Here is an 18708-nt window from a genome sequence, read left to right as displayed (position 1 = left end):
ATGTGTACCGCAGTATTTCTGAAGAAACGCAAATTATTATTGCAAGGAAGTTTAACGTCAGCCACACCTAATCGCCGACGACGTAGACTGCTTGGCATCTGTCCAACTCAAATTTGCCTCAATGGCATCTGGATCTACTCTGGCCTTTTTTGGGGGAGGCATTTTCACTTTGTCGATCGAACGACGAAACAACACTGGGTTAGTGTAAACCTAGTCTTAAAGACTAGGTTTACACTAGAGGAGAGTTTTCCGGATTCGTAAATGTTTCCGGATTCATCAATTTTGGAGTATTCGGATTCGTCGGCGTTTACACTGAAAGGATATTCGGATTCCTGACCGTTTACACACAACGACAACTCCGGGAACGTTCGAAATGGAATGGTTACCAAGCCCAGTGTTGTTTCGTCGTTCGATCGACAAAGTGAAAATGCCTCCCCCTAAAAAGGCAGTGTGGTAGATCCAGATGCCACTGAGGCAAATTTGAGTTGGACAGATGCCAAGCAGTCTACGTCGTCGGCGATTACTGAGAGTGGCTGACGTTAAACTTCCTTGCAATAATAATTTGCGTTTCTTCAGAAATACTGCGGTACACATGATAAAATTTATCGCCTGAACCTGCAACAAGATTAGGCAACCGGAGACCGCCAGCAATGTTAGCACCAGATCCATTTTGGTTTCACCGCAAACTCAAATGATTGCAGGTGGAAATAATATCCGGATTCAAGAAAAAAGCGGTTACACGACAAAACTTTCCGGATTCAAAAGTTATCGGATTCAAAGTTCCCACTTTAAATTCCGGATTCAAAATCTCCGGAGACACGACCAAACCGGGAAGTTTTTATTTCGGATTCGTCCACTTTCGTGTAAACGGCAGAATGAATCTGGTACTAAAACGTTTCGGATTCATCACGAATCCGGAACAATTTTCTCTAGTGTAAACCTAGTCAAAAAGTGGGAACTTTGAATCCGATAACTTTTGAATCCGGAAAGCTTTGTCGTGTAACCGCTTTTTTTCTCGAATCCGGATATTATTTCCGCCTGCAATCTTTTGAGTTTTCGGTGAAACCAAATTGGATCTGGAGCTAACATTGCTGGCGGTCTCCGGTTGCCTAATCTTGTTGCAGGTTCAGGCGATAAATTTTATCATGTGTACCGCAGTATTTCTGAGGAAACGCAAATTATTATTGTAAGGAAGTTTAACGTCAGCCACACTTAATCGCCGACGACGTTGATGGCTTGGCATCTGTCCAACTCAAATTTGCCTCAGTGGCATCTGGATCTACTCTAGCCTTTTTTGAGGGAGGCATTTTCACTTTGTCGATCGAACCACGAAACAACACTGGGCTTGGTAACCATTCCATTTCGAATGTTTCCGGAGTTTTCGTTGTATGTAAACGGTCAGGAATCTGAATATCCTTTCAGTGTAAACGCCTACGAATCCGAATACTCCAAAATTGATGAATCCGGAAACATTTACGAATCCGGAAAACTCTCCTCTAGTGTAAACCTAGTCTAAGTGCGCGAACGGAAATTTGTTATTAGTTTGGAAAGCAAGAGAAATGTCAGCTCACAACATGAGCTGCATACATTTTACACCACGCGAATGTCAAAAAAGCTTTGGTTAACGCTCAACCTGGTGAAAATGTCTAAAATTCTACTAAAACCAGAACGTGAACGCTGAAAAAAAACTTCTGACTTTCTGTCCTTGTGACTGATGCATATATACATCGCAGCTGTCGCCGCTAAATGAAAATCATTAAAAGGAAATGTCAAAAATGACAGATAAAGTGGTCTTAACACATGCTTAAGTTCCATCTTAAAAATATGAATACAAGTTTTCAATTAACAGCTTCCTTTCTGTTTCTTGAATTTCCTTTTGAAAAATGAACGCCAAAGAGACTTCAGTGTTTTTTTTATTTCACGGAATAATGCTTTTCGGTGTCGCCGCTGCTACGAAAGAACTTTCTAGTTCTCGTTCTGCATCATTTGCCACACAGAAAAACATGCGCTTAAAGGGACATGTTGTGAAACGTTTTAACTCGCCCAGTTTAATGTCGTGTGGCCACATGTGCCTCAGAAACTCTTGGTGTGCTTCCTCAAACTTTAAGGAGCCGTCCAAAGAGAACGACCAAGGAACTTGTGAACTTAACCAACACGGGCCCCTCGCCGAAAATGCTGAGTTTCGAGACGATCAAGGTGCAACATACTCCATGTTTCTCAAGGTAAGATATCTTCCCGGGAAGAAATTAAGCTCAGGTATTTTCGCAAATCTCTTTTGAATTTCTTTGCATTTTCTTTCTGATGTTTATTATCACATGTGTGTTCGTAACTACTATAGAAAACGTATACAGTCGAACCTCCACTAACGGCCACCTCTCTAAAATGGCCACTTTCTTCAGTCCTCAAGTTGGCCGTTGTAGAGAGGTTTAACTGTATTACACTGGATCTTGCCCGAAATGGCATAGTCACAATCTGAAAAAGTAATTATCTATTATAAATATTGATCCCCATGAAATCCTATTGTTCTGTGTCTGTGTTGGATCTTCGATTGTAGTCGCACCTATGTGTGATAATTGTGCTGCTCATTGCTATTGTTCTTTGTTGCGATGAATATATCTTAGATTTTAATTGTGCCGAGGGTTGTTATTGTAGCTCGTTGTCATAGTTGTTCAAAACAGTTCTATAATGATGGAATTGATTCGTGCATGGCGTGTAACACTGCTAATTTGCATACTTTATAACCCAGAGAATTCAGTCATTTTACTCAGTGCGAACCTGGGTTTAGAAAGAGGATGGATTCGTCGGAAGACGAAGGATTATTTATTACACAGAGCTCTACGAAGGCAGATGTTTCAACAGAAATCGAAGAGCACTACACTAATCACTCTCTCAGGCGTTCTTGTGCTGCACGGTTGTATGATGGTGGTGTTTCAGAACAACTTATCGAAGAAACGACTGGTCATCGGTCTTCCGACGGTGTCAGAACATATAAATGTTCCTCATCAGCACTCAAAAAGGAAGCAAGCGAAATTTTGCGGGGTTCTCTTTCAAAAAAGGCTGTAATTGATGTAGAGAAAAAGGACGAGATGGTGCTGGGGAAAATTATACTGCACGAGGGGTTAAAGTAGTAAGTCCGGAGAAATGTGATCAAGAGGGTAGTACTGAGTCAGTAGATGCTCTATTCCACTAGAATAGGCCATTTTACAGTTGTGTACTTAGTTACCTAGCCTTTGATTCAGAGTGAGGCTAAAGGTGACCTGGTTGTGATAGAGACCTGTATCTAGTTAACATGATAACAAAGTGATTTACATTTGAAAGGCAGCAAGGTTTGTATCACAACAAGGTCACCCCTAGCCTCACTCCCGTTCAAAGGCTTGGCAACCAATGACAATAACAATGATACAATCAAATTATCATCCCACTGGTAGTAAATGCAGGTATGATATAGCCAACAAAACATTCAGGGCCGGTTATTTAAACAACGTTTAGCCGTTGTTTAACAAAACCAAGTTCTAAACTATCTTGAATTTAGGTGAATCGTCTGTTTGGGTTAGACCTCATGTAAATAACCGGCCCTCGGCATTAAAAACTTTGAGTTGTGGAAATTTAATCCGATTTTATCATTATTAATAGTACGTTTATACGGTGGTAAGACGTTTGGAGCTAGGCAGGTGCACAGGAATGCAAAGCAAACAGTAATAAAAATTTGCAATTCTCCTTGATTCACAACTACAATACCAAGAAGAAAAATTTTCCGGAGAAGAAGAGGTCTTCGGTCTCATAGAAAACTTCGCTTTCAGTAAAATTTAGATACAGTAAAATTTAGATACAGTATAATTTAGACACAGTAAAATTTAGATACAGTATAATTTAGATACAGTAAAATTTAGATACAGTAAAATTTAGATACAGTGTAATTTAGATACAGTAAAATTTAGATACAGTATAATTTAGATACAGTAAAATTTTGATACAGTGCACTGGGGAGATGTATAACAGTCGAAGCAAAACGAAGTAACGGCACTTCGTTATGAATGGCAGGGTTGAGAGGAGCATTCTCTTAGTGCTTTTTTCTGTTTCGGTTCTTTGAAGGTGGATGGCAACACTTCGAAGATTGAATAAAAATCAGTGAAATGTGTATAATTGGTGCCGTAACTAAAAAAGTGCAAAGCATTTTGTGATATGGCTAAGGCCTTATCGCTATCGCTCAGTTAGAGAATTTCCTGTAACGACCTCACTCTCTGACTAGTTAATGATTGTTTGCAAATTTCCATTTTAAGACTGGACTTCTTCACAGAGTAAATGGTTAAAACTAGTTTAAAGAAAAAAGTTTAGTCATGTGGAGCAAAAAGTCCCGAAAAACGTCACAACCATTAATATTATTATATATTTGACCGCCTCCCGGTTAGCTCAATGGATAGAGCGCTGGACTGTTGTGCGGGAGGTCGAGGGTTCGAGCCCCGGCCGGACCAACACTCAAGGTGTTAAAATAATTGAGAAGAATATGCTACCTTTCTATAACATCAAGAAATGGTTAGATATTCTAGTCTTCTCGGATAGGGACGAATAAATGGAGGTCCCGTCTCCTTCAGGGTTAGGGGTAGGAGACGTTAATTTCCCACGCACGAGATTACTGTTTGATGGATGTCCTCCCCTGGGGTGGGATGGGCGGGTTAGGATTGATTGTAAAGCGCTGTTGATCTGTCATTGTAAATAGCGCTCTATAAGTGATAAATTGTAACTGTAGTTGTATTTGCTGTAATGGTATTCATCATTGTTATTATTATCATATTTATTGTTATCATCATCTAAATAGTGTGTCGGTGGGTGAGGTGAAGTTTGTTTTATAAAGACTCTACGAGTCTGACCTTTATCATTTGTAGATAAGTCACTTGTATTTCATTTTGTCCAGTGATGATGATATTTTTTCTTATTGTATAACGTCAAAAAGACCTTTTTTAGCGAGAATATGTATGTGGGCCATTTTGATTTCAGTCAAATATTATTATTATTATTATTATTATTATTATTATTATTATTATTCTATCATTATTATTATCAAATTCTTAGGGATGTCATGCGACCGGTTGTCTCAATGGAGGATCTTGTGTTCTTAACAAAAACAAACAAACATTTCGATGTTTGTGCAAGGTACCTTGGACTGGAGAAAGATGTGAAAACGGTAAGATCTGGTTTTTTAGCTGAAATCTGGCAAAGTACCAGTCCAGGCTTTTCAATCTTTTTTTCAATCAAGTACCATGGTTACATAACATATATGTATATGCATGTGTGTATGTTTATGTCTTATGTAGTGAATGCGTTATGCAATTAGTCAGTTTTCAAATAGCAATTATCACGCAATGTAAACATAAAAAACTAGTGATAAATTCTTTTTGTTTTTTGAACAGTGATTATTATTATGATGATAATAAAAACAATGACAATAATGATGATGATAATAATAATAATAATAATAATAATAATAATAATAATAATAATAATAACAATAAGGTTTTTGTATTAAGCTATTTACCTGCCCTGAAGAACTAGAAATTTAGACTTTCCTCATGTAAGCCGTTAGGTGAATTGGAAATAGCTATCGCTCCTAGACGAGTGGAGGGGGGCGGGGATGGGGCGTTTACTGGTTGAGTTTTAAATGTCGAGTTTGTTATTTTAATAGTCTCTGCTCGTTCATGCAAGGACATCCGGGACTCATCGGACTCCAAAGGGGACGGAGAGTACTGGGTCCACCCGGAGAACAGGAGAAAGCTTATGAAGGTCTTCTGTGACATGACAACGGACGGAGGTTAGCTAAGCATGATAGCAGCTCAGTTGCAGGATCGAGGTGTTTTAATAAAACATTTTAGAATATACACGCTTTACATGTGCTTTAAAGAACATTCCATGCGTCAAAATTTAATGAGGCAAATTTCAAAACCCATCTTACCTTGCCTTTCTGTAAAAATTCACGCTTAAAATTTTAATTTCGGGCTTAATCACGCGTCATATGTAAACTCTTTGACGCCCTTTACTAATGGCTATACCTCGCTTTCCACAGCTTTTTATCAAATAACAAACAAATTACTAACGGTAGTGATAGGGCAATAACTGGAAAAAATTTGAAATATTTCCTCTTTTAAAGATTTAATGCGAACATTATTTAGTGCAAACATCATAATTCATCATCTATCTAGCAACAATTCACGTTCAATTGTTTTATCACAAAAGCTTCGATCGAATTGGCTATTTTACTCGCTGTTCTTTGGCCTGCCACAAGGATCTATTTTACGTCCTCTTTTCTTTATCGTATTTATCAATGATTTGCCTCTTTATATCACAGCGCAGACAGATCTGTGTTCTGATGATACAACCATTACCTGTTCTGCCGACTATAAGTTTATTCATAACCATGAACGTGGCCTTAATAATTCTGCAGCTGAAATCCAAAACTGGGCTGTGACAAATAAACTTCCCATTAATTTAGACAAAACAAATGTAATGATCGTGACTGGCAAAAGACTTCAATCCAAGTTGGATTTTCAACCATCAGTGAAGTTTAGTGATCGTGAAGTAGTGAGAAATGTTTCTGATGCTACTCTGTTGGGTTTGGACATTGATAGTCACCTATCGTTTAGTCAACATGTTGATAAAATTTGTAACAAGCTCTCGCAGCGTATAGCGCTTCTCAGAAAAAAATAGAGTTTATCTGCCTCTTAGGCAAAGATTATTATATTAAAACTTGATAATTCATCCTATAATTACCTAGCTAGTGTTATCTGGTCAGGTTGTGATAAAGAGTCTTTAAAAAGAGTATTGAAGCAGCAAAAAGGGCGGCTAGGGTTATTCTGTCTTCCGATAGAGATTCGCCATCTGTACGTATATTTAATAAGTTAAAATAAATTCCTTTTTACGAAGAAAATAAGATAAGCTGTTGTTCTTTAGTTTTTAAACTTCTTTAAAGGTACCTTACCTAATTACTTAATCAAGTCCACTCTAGAAATACTAGGTATGCTAAATGTAATTTAGTTTGTCCTAAGTATGTACGCGAGACAGAAGGTGGAAAGTCTTTCTTAGTCAGAGCTTGTAGACTATAGAATAAATTATCTTTAGAATTAAGACGTAAAGATTCTCTTCCTGCATTTAAGAAGAGTCTTTTTAATGTAATTTTTAAAGAACAGTGTAGTCTAAATCATTTTACTATTTAGCTTAATATATACTCTTATTTTTAACTGAGGGCCACAAGTTCATTAGCTTTCAGCTATTTAGTGCTACCCTCTATAAAAAAAGTGTTTACTTACTTACTTACTTCCGCAAGTAAAGAAATACGGAAAGCAACTGCTAGTGTGGCTGTAAAAAAGATGAAATGAAACCATGAGCATTTAAGTTTTGAACGAATAAGAGATTTGTAATAAAGTAATTCGTTCTATATGCATAAGAGGAGGATATGGTCGATTCAGGATTTGCCTTCATCAGCTATAAAGTGCTAGAAATCTCGAGCTTGTATTCTAATCGTGAAATATCATTTTTGCAAGCATTTCAACACACATTGTTATACATAAACGTACACATCAGATAACCTGTCGCCTGTAACTACCACTGCTTCAATTCAAGCTGAGACCGGGATTTCATACATCGAAAAGAGGCTGAAAACGCTGAAAGAGTTTTAAATTTCGCTCTATTAATTTTCAGGAGGATGGCTTCTTGTCGCGAACTTTGTGAGTGATGGCTCTACTTCTTTCCCCAGATGGACTTTTAATTCATCTTACCGAGCAATCAGCAACTTTACCAGCAACAACGGGGGAATTGCAACAGACGCAATGCAAGATCTCAGATCACACTTGAATTTCACTCAGCTTCGATTCCACTGCAGTAAGAAACTGGGACGTACGTTCCACGTGGCCACAGTGGCTAACAGCTCTGGCGAAGCTGTAGTCCAGTACTTCAGCGGCCAGACAAATGTATTGCCCATTTCATGTGGGTCTTTTCAAAAAATGCACGGGGATAACTCAAAGCTAGCAGCGCAGTGTGAAAGGTGGGGACATGAAAACGGGTATCATGTAGGAAAATGGGGAAAGAAAAATCAGAAAAGAGAGAACCGTTTATACGATAAGGCTGCATTTGTTGGGCATGAGTACTATTGGTACTTGAGAGAAGGCTACTGGTTTTGCGATGATATGACCTATGATACCATCGCGTCGCCAGGGGATTTTTGGAAAATATATGTGCGCTAAATGACTATGGCGCACGAGAAGAAGAACAATTTTCATTTGAACATCGAAGCAGTTTAGAGCTGCAATGTTTTGTCACACTGTGCTATGCTTTCAACCTTAAAGCTTGGTCGCTGGAGATTTCCTGCCTTGAAGCCGACTTTGTCCGCCCGTTGTGAGTTGGGATTGATTCCTTGTAACATGTATCCTTACCTTGGCAAGCTGTTTTGACAACCCTCGTTTGCCTCTACAATATTCCTTCCAAAATCGCCCTGTGATTCTCCATTTTATGGTTATTCACACATAAGGCTGTCTCCATGCGTAATTTCGATTTTGCAGTATTTCTTGGAAAAGGGTTTCAACCAACATACGTTAGTTGGCAAAGTAACGGTTATAAAGGTTGCAATTGCATGTTGATGAACCTCAGTGCGCCTTTCAATTGGAAGGAACCACCAAGTTGAAGAAATCAAACGTTTATAAAGTAAATTAAGTTCGCCAAGTGCTATCTGTTAAGAAATAATTACCATTTCAGACCAAATTTGCGGGATTCCAACTGACATTGCCACTTTTTCGATTCCTTTTGAGAAAAATTACTGCCCTAATGTATAATACCATCATGCTCATATTTTAAAAATTAAAAAAAGAAAAACAAATCAGTGTCAACGATAAAAGTAATAAATATATTGATAGGCACTAGGAGGGAAAAAGAAGAGATTAGTCTGATTTTGATTCTCGCATGATTCTCGCACAGCGATGAAATCTGAAATCTTATCGGTTGTTTTCTCTTATTGGCTGAGAAAGGTACTATCAACGCCAAAAATTTGTGAATAAATCGCACTACTGGGAATCAATACGACTGCAAAGAATATGGATTACATAAATTTTGAAATATCTGTTGATTAAAATTTTGGGGAACTTTGAATTCTATCATTTTTCCAGTGTAGACAATTTTGAATTGCACTGAACTGAAAAATACATAGTTCTAAACTTAGAGGAAAATTTTTAAGCTATTAAGCGTGCATTAGCATAATCGGTGTTTGTTGCGTATGGTGTGAAATGTAATGCATAATTTCCAAATTAACAATTATAAATAACAACCTTTAATTGACACAAAATTATGCGTGGGTATAGTCCGGGAGGGAAGCCCGAGGAAAACTGTGAGCTTCATCAAAAAGATAATGTCCAAAAACAAAATATCCATCACAGCTCAAAGCTCACAGTTTTCCTCGAGCTTCGTTCCCGGAAAGACGTTTTCTTCTCGGAACTGATAATGTCGAGTTTTTGAAATTGCTTCTCAATCGTGCATCATTAGCCAAGAAAATTCTGACTGATTTTGGCATCAGTGGGGTTTGACATTTTATCAAGCTCTAGGGTTTGATATTTCATCAAAGTATGGTGGAAAAGCCTCTGTCCAGTGTTTCATCGGGGTTTCTAAACGCACACATGTGGCCAAATTGGCGTATCGTGATTGGTTTGTAAGTTGATGAATTATTAATGAGTTTGAAAACCAAATATATTGTTTTACCGCCTGGGCAGTACTTTTGAGCAAAGACTTCGGTTACGGCCTTTTGCCGATAAATAACGTTAATTCTCTCCTCTCTCTCTCTCTCTCTCAAATCATTTTAGTGTTTACGTAAAAATTGATTTTGAAATAAATTTTTTATACTAAATTTGTAATAATTCTTCTCAAAAAGTAACTAAAAAAGTTAAAAGGAAGGTATTTGCAGTTTGCAATTAGATTAATGAATTTAACTCTCATTCATTTAAAATTTGAATTCTCCACAACAATTTTTTTTGGTTTTGAAAAGTTGGGCGAAGTTTTGAGGTCTTCTATAAACACACTTTCGCTTATTCTTTGCAGGTCTCTTGAATTTGGACATTTCCACCATGAATTTCACCACAGAAACCTAAGGAATTTGATGACTCAAAGTCGCATTAAATCTCCATGTGTCCAGCTAGAAAAAGCTCTTATTTGACTTCCGATTTTGGTGAAAAAACGGCAAGATAAACACACGCCACTACAGAAAACAAACAACTGGACTCTCACAACTCCAAAAAAAAAAAATTTGTATTCAAATTAAAATCAATTAAATTTCAGTCAATTAAATTGACTTTTCCGTGACATTTAAAACTTTAACAGGGGTAAATCTTGGAAGATTAATTGTCGTTGGAAATAAACAATACTCCGCAAGATCTCTGAGTGTTTTTTAAGAGAGGATCGTCTCTATGGCCATTTAATTTAACTCGTGTGTGTTTGCCGTGCCAGCACTATTGTTTCTTCAAAAGCATACATGCGCCTTTTTTGCTCTCCAGTTGACAGGTGTTAGATCGTGACGGATACAGTAGTTATTAAAAAATGTTTCAAATCTTGTTTGGAAGCCTTTTAAGTTATCTTTACCGTTACGTAAATAAAAAAGGTTCGGTGAAGCCTTCCTCTTCAATTTGAATAACAACTGCTTTCTTTAGCCAATCTATGTACGCTTAAAAAAATTGTTCAGTTTATGGAGGATGTTCTCGTAATTAAATTCGTAATTGTAGCCCTAAATAATTCGGGTCCTTACAGCAAGAATTTAGTTAAGTGTGAACTTTTGAATATTGTATATATCTGATGCTGTGAAAATTTTTTTTATCCGTTTTGCCTTTTAATGAAATTTCCCAATTTCTCTAGATGTCTTGCGTGATGGCAAACACTTTGCAGGCCTAAAAATTTTTCAATAAAGGTTGAATAAAAAAAATCAAAAATGTTATTCACCAGCCTACGGTCCGTATTGGGGAAAAACTGTGCCCTCTGTCTTGAGTACCGCCGTAAAGCACGAAGTGATATGAGTCTCCCAGCGCACGAAAATAAACGAGTCATTTTTCGTTCTTATTAGTAAAAACTTTTTGCTATATAAGAAATTAGTTATCTATATACTGAAACAGAGAATGGTTACTCCAACTTCGAATATCCCTTGCGCTACGCGTCTGCTTGGTTATTTACCATCTGATATCCAACGCGCTTATAGAGTAATTGTCAACTATTCACCTCTGAGCAACGAGAAAATATTGTAATCGTTGAAGGAATAAAGGGTTAAAATTATCTTGTGCTCACCACTAGACCATCTCACAGTTTTGGTATGTACTGAAATCATGATTGAAGACTGGGCTACTTCCACTACGGCAAATAGTTGTTAATTATTTGAACAAAGGCTGATGGTTTCTAAAGAAACTGTTTGGGCTGCATCGGTGGGGGTAACGAAATAATTTGGATATATCAACAAAGTTAAAATGGTAAATTGGCCACCGTAACGATTACAAAAGCTGACGTTTCGAGCGTTAACCCTTCGTCGGAGCGAATAGAGGAATTGTGGGTTGTGTGTTCTTTTAAAGGCAGAAAATGGAGCTACGTTATTGGTGGGAACATGGCAGCGAGAAAACCAGGAATAGATTTGTGGAATGAAAGGCTAATTTATTCGTGTTTTTCTCGTTGCCATGTTCCCACCAAGCGCTATTTACAATGACAGATCAACAGCGCTTTACAATCAATCCTAACCCGCCCATCCCACCCCAGGGGAGGACATCCATCACACAGTAATCTCGTGCGTGGGAAATTAACGTCTCCTACCCCTAACCCTGTAGGAGACGGGACCTCCATTTATTCGTCCCTATCCGAGAAGACTAGAATATCTAACCATTTCTTGATGTTATAGAAAGGAAGCATATTCTTCTCAATTATTTTAAGACCTTGAGTGTTGGTCCGGCCGGGGCTCGAACCCTCGACCTTCCGCACAACAGTCCAGCGCTCTATCCATTGAGCTAACCGGGAGGCGGTTACACAACCCTCAATTCCTCTATTCACTCAGACGAAGGGCTAACGCTCGAAACGTCAGCTTTTGTAATCGTTACGGTGGCCAATTTATCGTTTCAACTTTGTTCATATATCCAAATTATTTGAACAAGCTTGTTCATCAAGATGGTTGGATGTTAGACACGTATGAATCTTGACGTCGTGAAAATGGAAAAAATCGTCAGAGCTATCGTAACTGTCAAAACTACAGAAAAGTATGGTCTTTGTGCATGCGTAAACTTCCACTTGAAAAGCATTTGTTCCATGCAGCTTTCATTCTTGAATTTTTCTTTTAAAGCTGCATATGAGCGCCATGAAGGCAACATTGTTCTCTCTTTTTCACGTAATGGTGCATTTCGCAGCTGTTGCTACTGCAAAACAGTTTTCTAACTCTCGTTCAGCAGTATTTTCTACACAGGAAAACACTCGCTTAAAGGGTTATGCCGTTGAACGTTTTTCATCGCCCAGTTTAATGTTGTGCAGCCATTCCTGCCTCATGAACACATAGCGTTCATCCTCAAACTTCAAGGATCCATCCAAAGAGAAAGAGCCGTGAAATTAAATAAACATGGGACTCTCGACGAAAATGCTGAGTTTCAATACGAACCAGGTGTAATATACTCTGTGCTCTACGACGTAAGATATAACGAGGAAACAAAGCGTGCGAATCTATAAGCGAAAATTCTCTCAGAATTTTCAATTTTTTTTTGTTTTCTATACTTGCGATAATGAATTACAAAGTATCATTTCTTGTAACTTTTTGAGGAGGCTTTTCCCGATTCAATTTTCTTTCTGAATTTCTTGTCAACTAAATAGAATGAAAAAGATCCATGCACGCGATAGAATATTCAGAAGTTCGTGCAACGAATGACTAATTTTTTCTTTTCCTTGTTTTTTTAAGGAATGTCACGTGACCGGATGTCTCAATGGTGGATCCTGTGTTCGTGACGAGAACAAAGAAGCATTCCGATGTTCACGCAAAAATCCTTGGACTGGAGACAGCTGTCAAATTGGTAAAGTTTTATTTTAGTTGACCTTTTCAGCTTCGGACGTCATAGATTGGTCAAGTGGTCTGAAAAGAGTAAAGAACAGTCGCGTTAATAGGAATTAACTGCGAAGTGTAAAGAATGGTTCACTTTCGTTGTCTGTAACTGCCTCATCGTTTTTACAAATTTGAATTTGTCTTTTCATAAAATAATCTGGGAACTGTAAGCTTCTTAACTTTTAGGCCACGAATTTGTGTATTAATCTGCATAAGAAATGGTCAGAAACGTGGAAAAATAGTTCTGTCTCGTTTCGATTTCTTTGGCCCTGTTTACAAGCAGGTAGGGTAACCCTAGTGCTGGGGTTACCCTGGCAGGAGGGTTACCCTAACGCTCCTATATTTCTTCTTTTTTTCATCGACGTGTTTACAAGGCAGCTAGGGTTACCCTAGCACTAGGATAACGCTAGCTGAGCGCTAGGGTTACCCTAGCGCTAGGGTAACCCTTGCTGCCTTGTAAATGCTCTGGTGGGGATAACTCGCCTACCCGGGACAACTTTTTACTTGTTTCCAGACCCTTTGAACATTGATAACAATGCGTGCGGTTACCAAGCATAGGTAAGTTGTCCCGGGTGCTAGGGTAACCCTACCTGTGAAATTTTGCTTGTAAACCCGGGCTATCTTTGACCCGCCTGCAAGGATAATCCTAGCACAAGGGTTACCCTCCTTGCTTGTAAACAGGGCCTTAATGTTGTGATTGTCTTTAGTTTCTTTGAAAACAGGTATGGAAGTTGAGAATGAAATAACATCAAAATGAATACTTAGAGTAACAGCTGGTACCAAAGTGTGCTCTTAACCTTTCGAAGACGAAGGTCAGTTAAGTTTGCGCAGCCGTACGGTTTGAAGGCGGATTGAAGCCGTGCGGATTGAAGCCGTGCGGATTGAAGCCGTACGGATTGAAGGCGTGCGGATTGAAGGCGGAGTGCCTGTCCTTCATTGTTCTTATGATCAACAAGAAGCTAATTATGAAAGAAATAGTGTTTCGTGTCCAGCATGATAATGTTCGGTGTAGTTGTCACAGTCAAGAAAATTCAGGCAAAAATAAATTGCTTCAAGGCGTGGGAAAAGTCAGGGAATTTCACTTCGAGTCACGGAAAATGTACACCTTTGATAGAAGGCAGGGAAAAGTGGAATTCTAAGTAACTATGAAGTTGCTCCTCTTGCCTCAGCCTTCTTCGATTCGTGATGGCAGATGGTGACACTTTCTTTTTTAAAGTTGATCATGTGCATTGTTCACAACAGTTGACAGATTCCTGGCGAGCATATCCTTCCCTTTGTACTGCAAGTTGAAGTTGGAATGAAATCATGGATGTTGACATCAAGCCCAGCTTAAACTGAGGGTTATACATGAAAGTTATAAATGTCTTCGGGATAGCTTAGAAGTTCTTCTTCGATATCCAATAGTTTGGATTGTATATATTGCCTCGTTTTCTTAAATTTTTTAGAAAAATTTCCCACTTTCCTACCTTAGTTATCTGAGAACCTTGACCGGCAGTCGACCTGACACAATTTCTCATGTATCCATGTCTATGTGCTTTGAGCCCTGCGTTAGACATGGCCGCGCATTGGACATGAGATTTATAAATCACTTCGGGATCGCTTGATAGTTCATCATCGACATACAATAGTTTGGATCGTGTAGGGTTTTTTTTTAATTTATTAAATTTTCAGTAAAATATCATTCCGTCAGTTGAGAAACTTGGCTGGCCGCCGATCATATAACTACGGAGCATACCAAGTACCGAAACAAAACAATCTTTACAACTTTCGACAAAATATAGCTTCATTCTAACCTCCAATTAAAAGATCGCCGAGACATTCTTTTTGCAAATATTTGCTTCCCTTTTGTGCTCCTATTGTGTATCTTTGCGACCTTGACAGCCCTAAAGTTTGTTTTTCCAGCTTGAGGTTGTTTATAATCTCAGTTAAAGACTCCGTTTCGATTGTCACCGAATTCTATATTACTTCAGTCATTCTGTGCTGATTTATCCGTGAATATGAACATTTCGGCGAGAGAAGAAGGAATTTCGGGCATAAGATGTCGTCTGCGGCAAATACTTGAGCAGCTATTTAGAATTCTTGCTTATCCATTCAAACAACCTGACCACTTTGCTTAAAAAGGTCTTTTGAAATCAAAAGGTCGAGACAGCAGAAAGCAAATCGTTATCTTCAAGAAGAGTACGACATTTTTTAATTTAGAAGACATGTTTCGATGTTATGAACATCATCGTCAGTTACAGACCATTTGAAAAACCGTTAGGGCTATATAACAACTAGGCAAAACATGCATTATTAATTATGATTAAGTGACAAAAGTTACATATTTGAAAGAGTAAAGTGTTGGAAAGAATATAAAGCCTAAAGCGTTAGCGTCATGTTGACGTGATGAACTTGTTGGTTTAAATTAGGCTTTTCCCATTTTATGTGCGTAGCCTCCTTAAGTTTAAGTTGAAATTTAGAAGTGGCGGAATCAAGGATTTTAAAACAATCCGCAGAGCAAAAGTCTTGCCCTTTTTGGATGTCTTAATTGACAATACCCACCGTAGTTCCGTCGTCACTAGTACCTTCCGTAAGAAGACCTTCACGGGTCTTCTCACCAATTACTTTAGTTTCGCACTTCTGTCATACAAAATCGGTCTTATCAGGACATTAATTGACAGGGTTTTTAAAATCAACAATACTTAGTTGGGCTTCCACAAGGACATTGTTAAATTAGTTTTCATTTTGCGCAAGAATCTTTTCCCCGTTCATCTTATTGATAAATGTGTTTATCGATATTTGAACACAGCCATCGACCGACATGGCTCCACTCAAACAATTCTTTCCTCTAAGATCACTTCACAGGGTAAACAATACTTTTATAACCTACCATTTTTAGGCCGTTTTTCTACTGTAGCTCAAAACAAAATACGTCGCCTTGTTAGTCGTTTTTGTAATGATCTTGACATCAAATTACTGTTTACCACGTTTAAATTAGGAAATCTTTCCTCAGTGAAGGATTCTGTCCCTAGAGAACTTCGTTCACGTGTGGTTTATAAATTTTTCTTGTACTTGCTGTAATGCTTGCTATATCGGCGAAACTGGTCGTCATTTTTCCACACGCGTCCGTGAACATCTCTCTTCAAACAACTCCTCACTAAACTTCAAACATTTACAAAACTCAGAAAGTTGTCGTCAATCTTGCTCTACGGATTGTTTTGAAATCCTTGATTCAACTTAAACTTAAGGAGGCTATGCACATAAAATGGAAAAAGCCTAATTTAAACCAACAAGTTCATCACGTCAACATGACGCTAACGCTTTAGGCTTTATATTCTTTCCAACACTTTACTCACTCAAATATGTAACTTTTGTCTCTTAATCATAATTAATTATGCATGTTTCGCCTAGTTGTTATATAACCCTAACGGTTTTTCAAATGGTCTGTAACTGACGATGATGTTCGTAACATCGAAACATGTCTTCTAAATTAAAAAATGTCGTACTCTTCTTGAAGGTCTTTTGAAATCGGCGCTCAAATTTTTTCGGTAGCTATATCCCACATCTGTCTTTCCGCAAAAATTGTGTAAAAGCTTCATACAAAGTCGAAATCCCTGATGCATCACATGACCTGATGCATCACATGACCTGATGCATCACATGACCTGATGCATCACATGAACTGATGCATCACATGACCTGATGCATCACATGACCTGATGCATCACATGACCTGATGCATCACATGACCTGATGCATCATATGACCTGATGCATCACATGACCTGATGCATCATATGACCTGATGCATCACATGACCTGATTCATCATATGACCTGATGCATCACATGACCTGATGCATCACATGACCTGATGCATCACATGACCTGATGCATCATATGACCTGAAAACTAGCGAAAGACAATGCAAGGCCCTGAAATTCTCTTGAACAAATAAGTTTCAGTTTTATCGTCTGTTATATTTTGAAATCGAGCAATGTTTGCAATATCTTCGCCCGTGTGGCTCGTGGTTTCTCAGGCTTTTTATGTGACTGTTCTCTCTCTCTCTCTCTCTCTTCTGCATTCTTCTACAGTTACAAACTTTAATCCCGCGGGAATAGTTTATTTTTTTTTTAGCTCTCACTTTCCTCCCCTCCCTTGCAATTTAAAAGATACTCTGTTCGTGAGCAAAGATGAACTCTCATTCACGGCCCTCTAAAATGCTTCCAACTGTATTAATATAGGTAACAACTTGACTTCGAGTGCAATTTGGTGTTAATAAACGCGAGTAATATATATATTTTTAAGAACAATAAAATTGCACAAGCCCGTAGCTAAGGCTTAAATGTCTAACTGTTTATTTTGATAGCCCCAACTCGTTCTTGTAAGGACATCCGGGACTCATGGGACTCCATAGGAAACGGAAAGTACTGGATCGACCCTGAGAACAATAATCAGCCTCTGAAGGTCTTCTGTGATATGACAACTGACGGAGGCAATTATGAGCTGTGTATTAAAAAAAGAAGAAAAACTCAGTCAAAAGTAAACTGTTTTTTTTTTCACTCTTTTGTTATTATTTTTTTTAAATAAAAGAAATGGTCAAGATGGATTAAGTTTTTCTAAGGGTTACATTACGGCATGAGTTTTATCAATGGTTACACAAACCGGCATATTGAGTGGGTCCCTGTGATACATGTACATGTAGTGATTTGTTTGTAAATCAAGCCCAGTATGGAGAGCATCGCTCGCGTAGCAACGGTTCTGATCTAACTGTGAAACATCATTTCTTTCAAACAGTTCAATATGTAAGATTTTTTGTTTCTATTTATTTAGACTTTTTTTTCTGTAGGATTCACTCACATGAAGAGAAAACATGTCTGCACTTTGATTCAGGGATAGCACGTGGCAATGCCTCTATTTAGATAAGTGGGTCAATCATCGGATACAATTGGGCGCTTGCAGCTATTTGATAAAATTTGTTAAAAATGTTGTACATACGAGAGAACCTCTAGCAAGAACTGACTACTGCGCTTCAATTCAAGATGAACGATTGAAAATGATTTAAGAACATTCATCGTGAGAGGCTAATATCAGCGCTGTAAGAATTTTGAATTCCGTTTCGTTTAATTTCAGGAGGATGGCTTCTTGTCGCGAACTTTGTGAGTGAGTGATGGCTCTTCTCTATTCATCAGATGGATTTTAAAATTATCATACCGAGTAATCAGCAACTTTACCAACAACAACATGGGTATTGTAACAAACGCGATGCAAGATCTCAGATTACACTTGAATTTCATTCAGCTTATAGATTCCACTGCAGTAAAAAACTTGGACGTACGTTCCACGTGACCACAGTTGCTAACAGGTCTGGCGGAGCTGTAGTCCAGTACTTTAGCGGTCAGACAAACGTAACGCCCACTTCATGTGGATCTTTTCAGAGAATGCACGGGGATAACTCAAACTTAGCAACGCAGCGTGAAAGGTGGGGACATGAAAACAGGTATTATGTGGGAAAATGGGAAAGGCAAGAGCGCAAGAACGAGCTCCGGTTATACGATAGGGTTGCATTTGTTGGGTTTAAGTATTACTGGTATTTGAGAGAATACTACTGTCTTTGCGATGATATGACTCATGATACCATCGCGTCTCCATGAGA

The 18708-nt window shown here is 38.3% G+C and overlaps 1 protein-coding gene and 1 pseudogene across 1 annotated transcript; both read left to right on the top strand.

The window, feature by feature from the left end:
- The first annotated feature begins 1561 nt into the window (after window positions 1-1561).
- LOC111341350 (uncharacterized) lies at window positions 1562-10937 on the top strand. The gene is made up of 4 exons (XM_088750933.1): window positions 1562-2222; window positions 5071-5182; window positions 5681-5806; window positions 7690-10937. Exons 1-4 carry the CDS (start codon window positions 1884-1886, stop codon window positions 8229-8231), a joined length of 1119 nt encoding a protein of 372 aa, XP_088607059.1. The 5' UTR covers window positions 1562-1883; the 3' UTR covers window positions 8232-10937.
- Window positions 10938-12337: 1400 nt separating this feature from the next.
- The window catches only part of LOC148738233 (uncharacterized), a 6396-nt pseudogene continuing 25 nt past the window's right edge, over window positions 12338-18708 (top strand).

Source organism: Stylophora pistillata, chromosome 2 (assembly GCF_964205215.1).
Source record: "Stylophora pistillata chromosome 2, jaStyPist1.2, whole genome shotgun sequence".
NCBI lineage: Eukaryota > Metazoa > Cnidaria > Anthozoa > Scleractinia > Pocilloporidae > Stylophora > Stylophora pistillata.
Note: the sequence above shows the minus strand (reverse complement) of the source record. Positions and strands in the feature narration are given on the sequence as shown.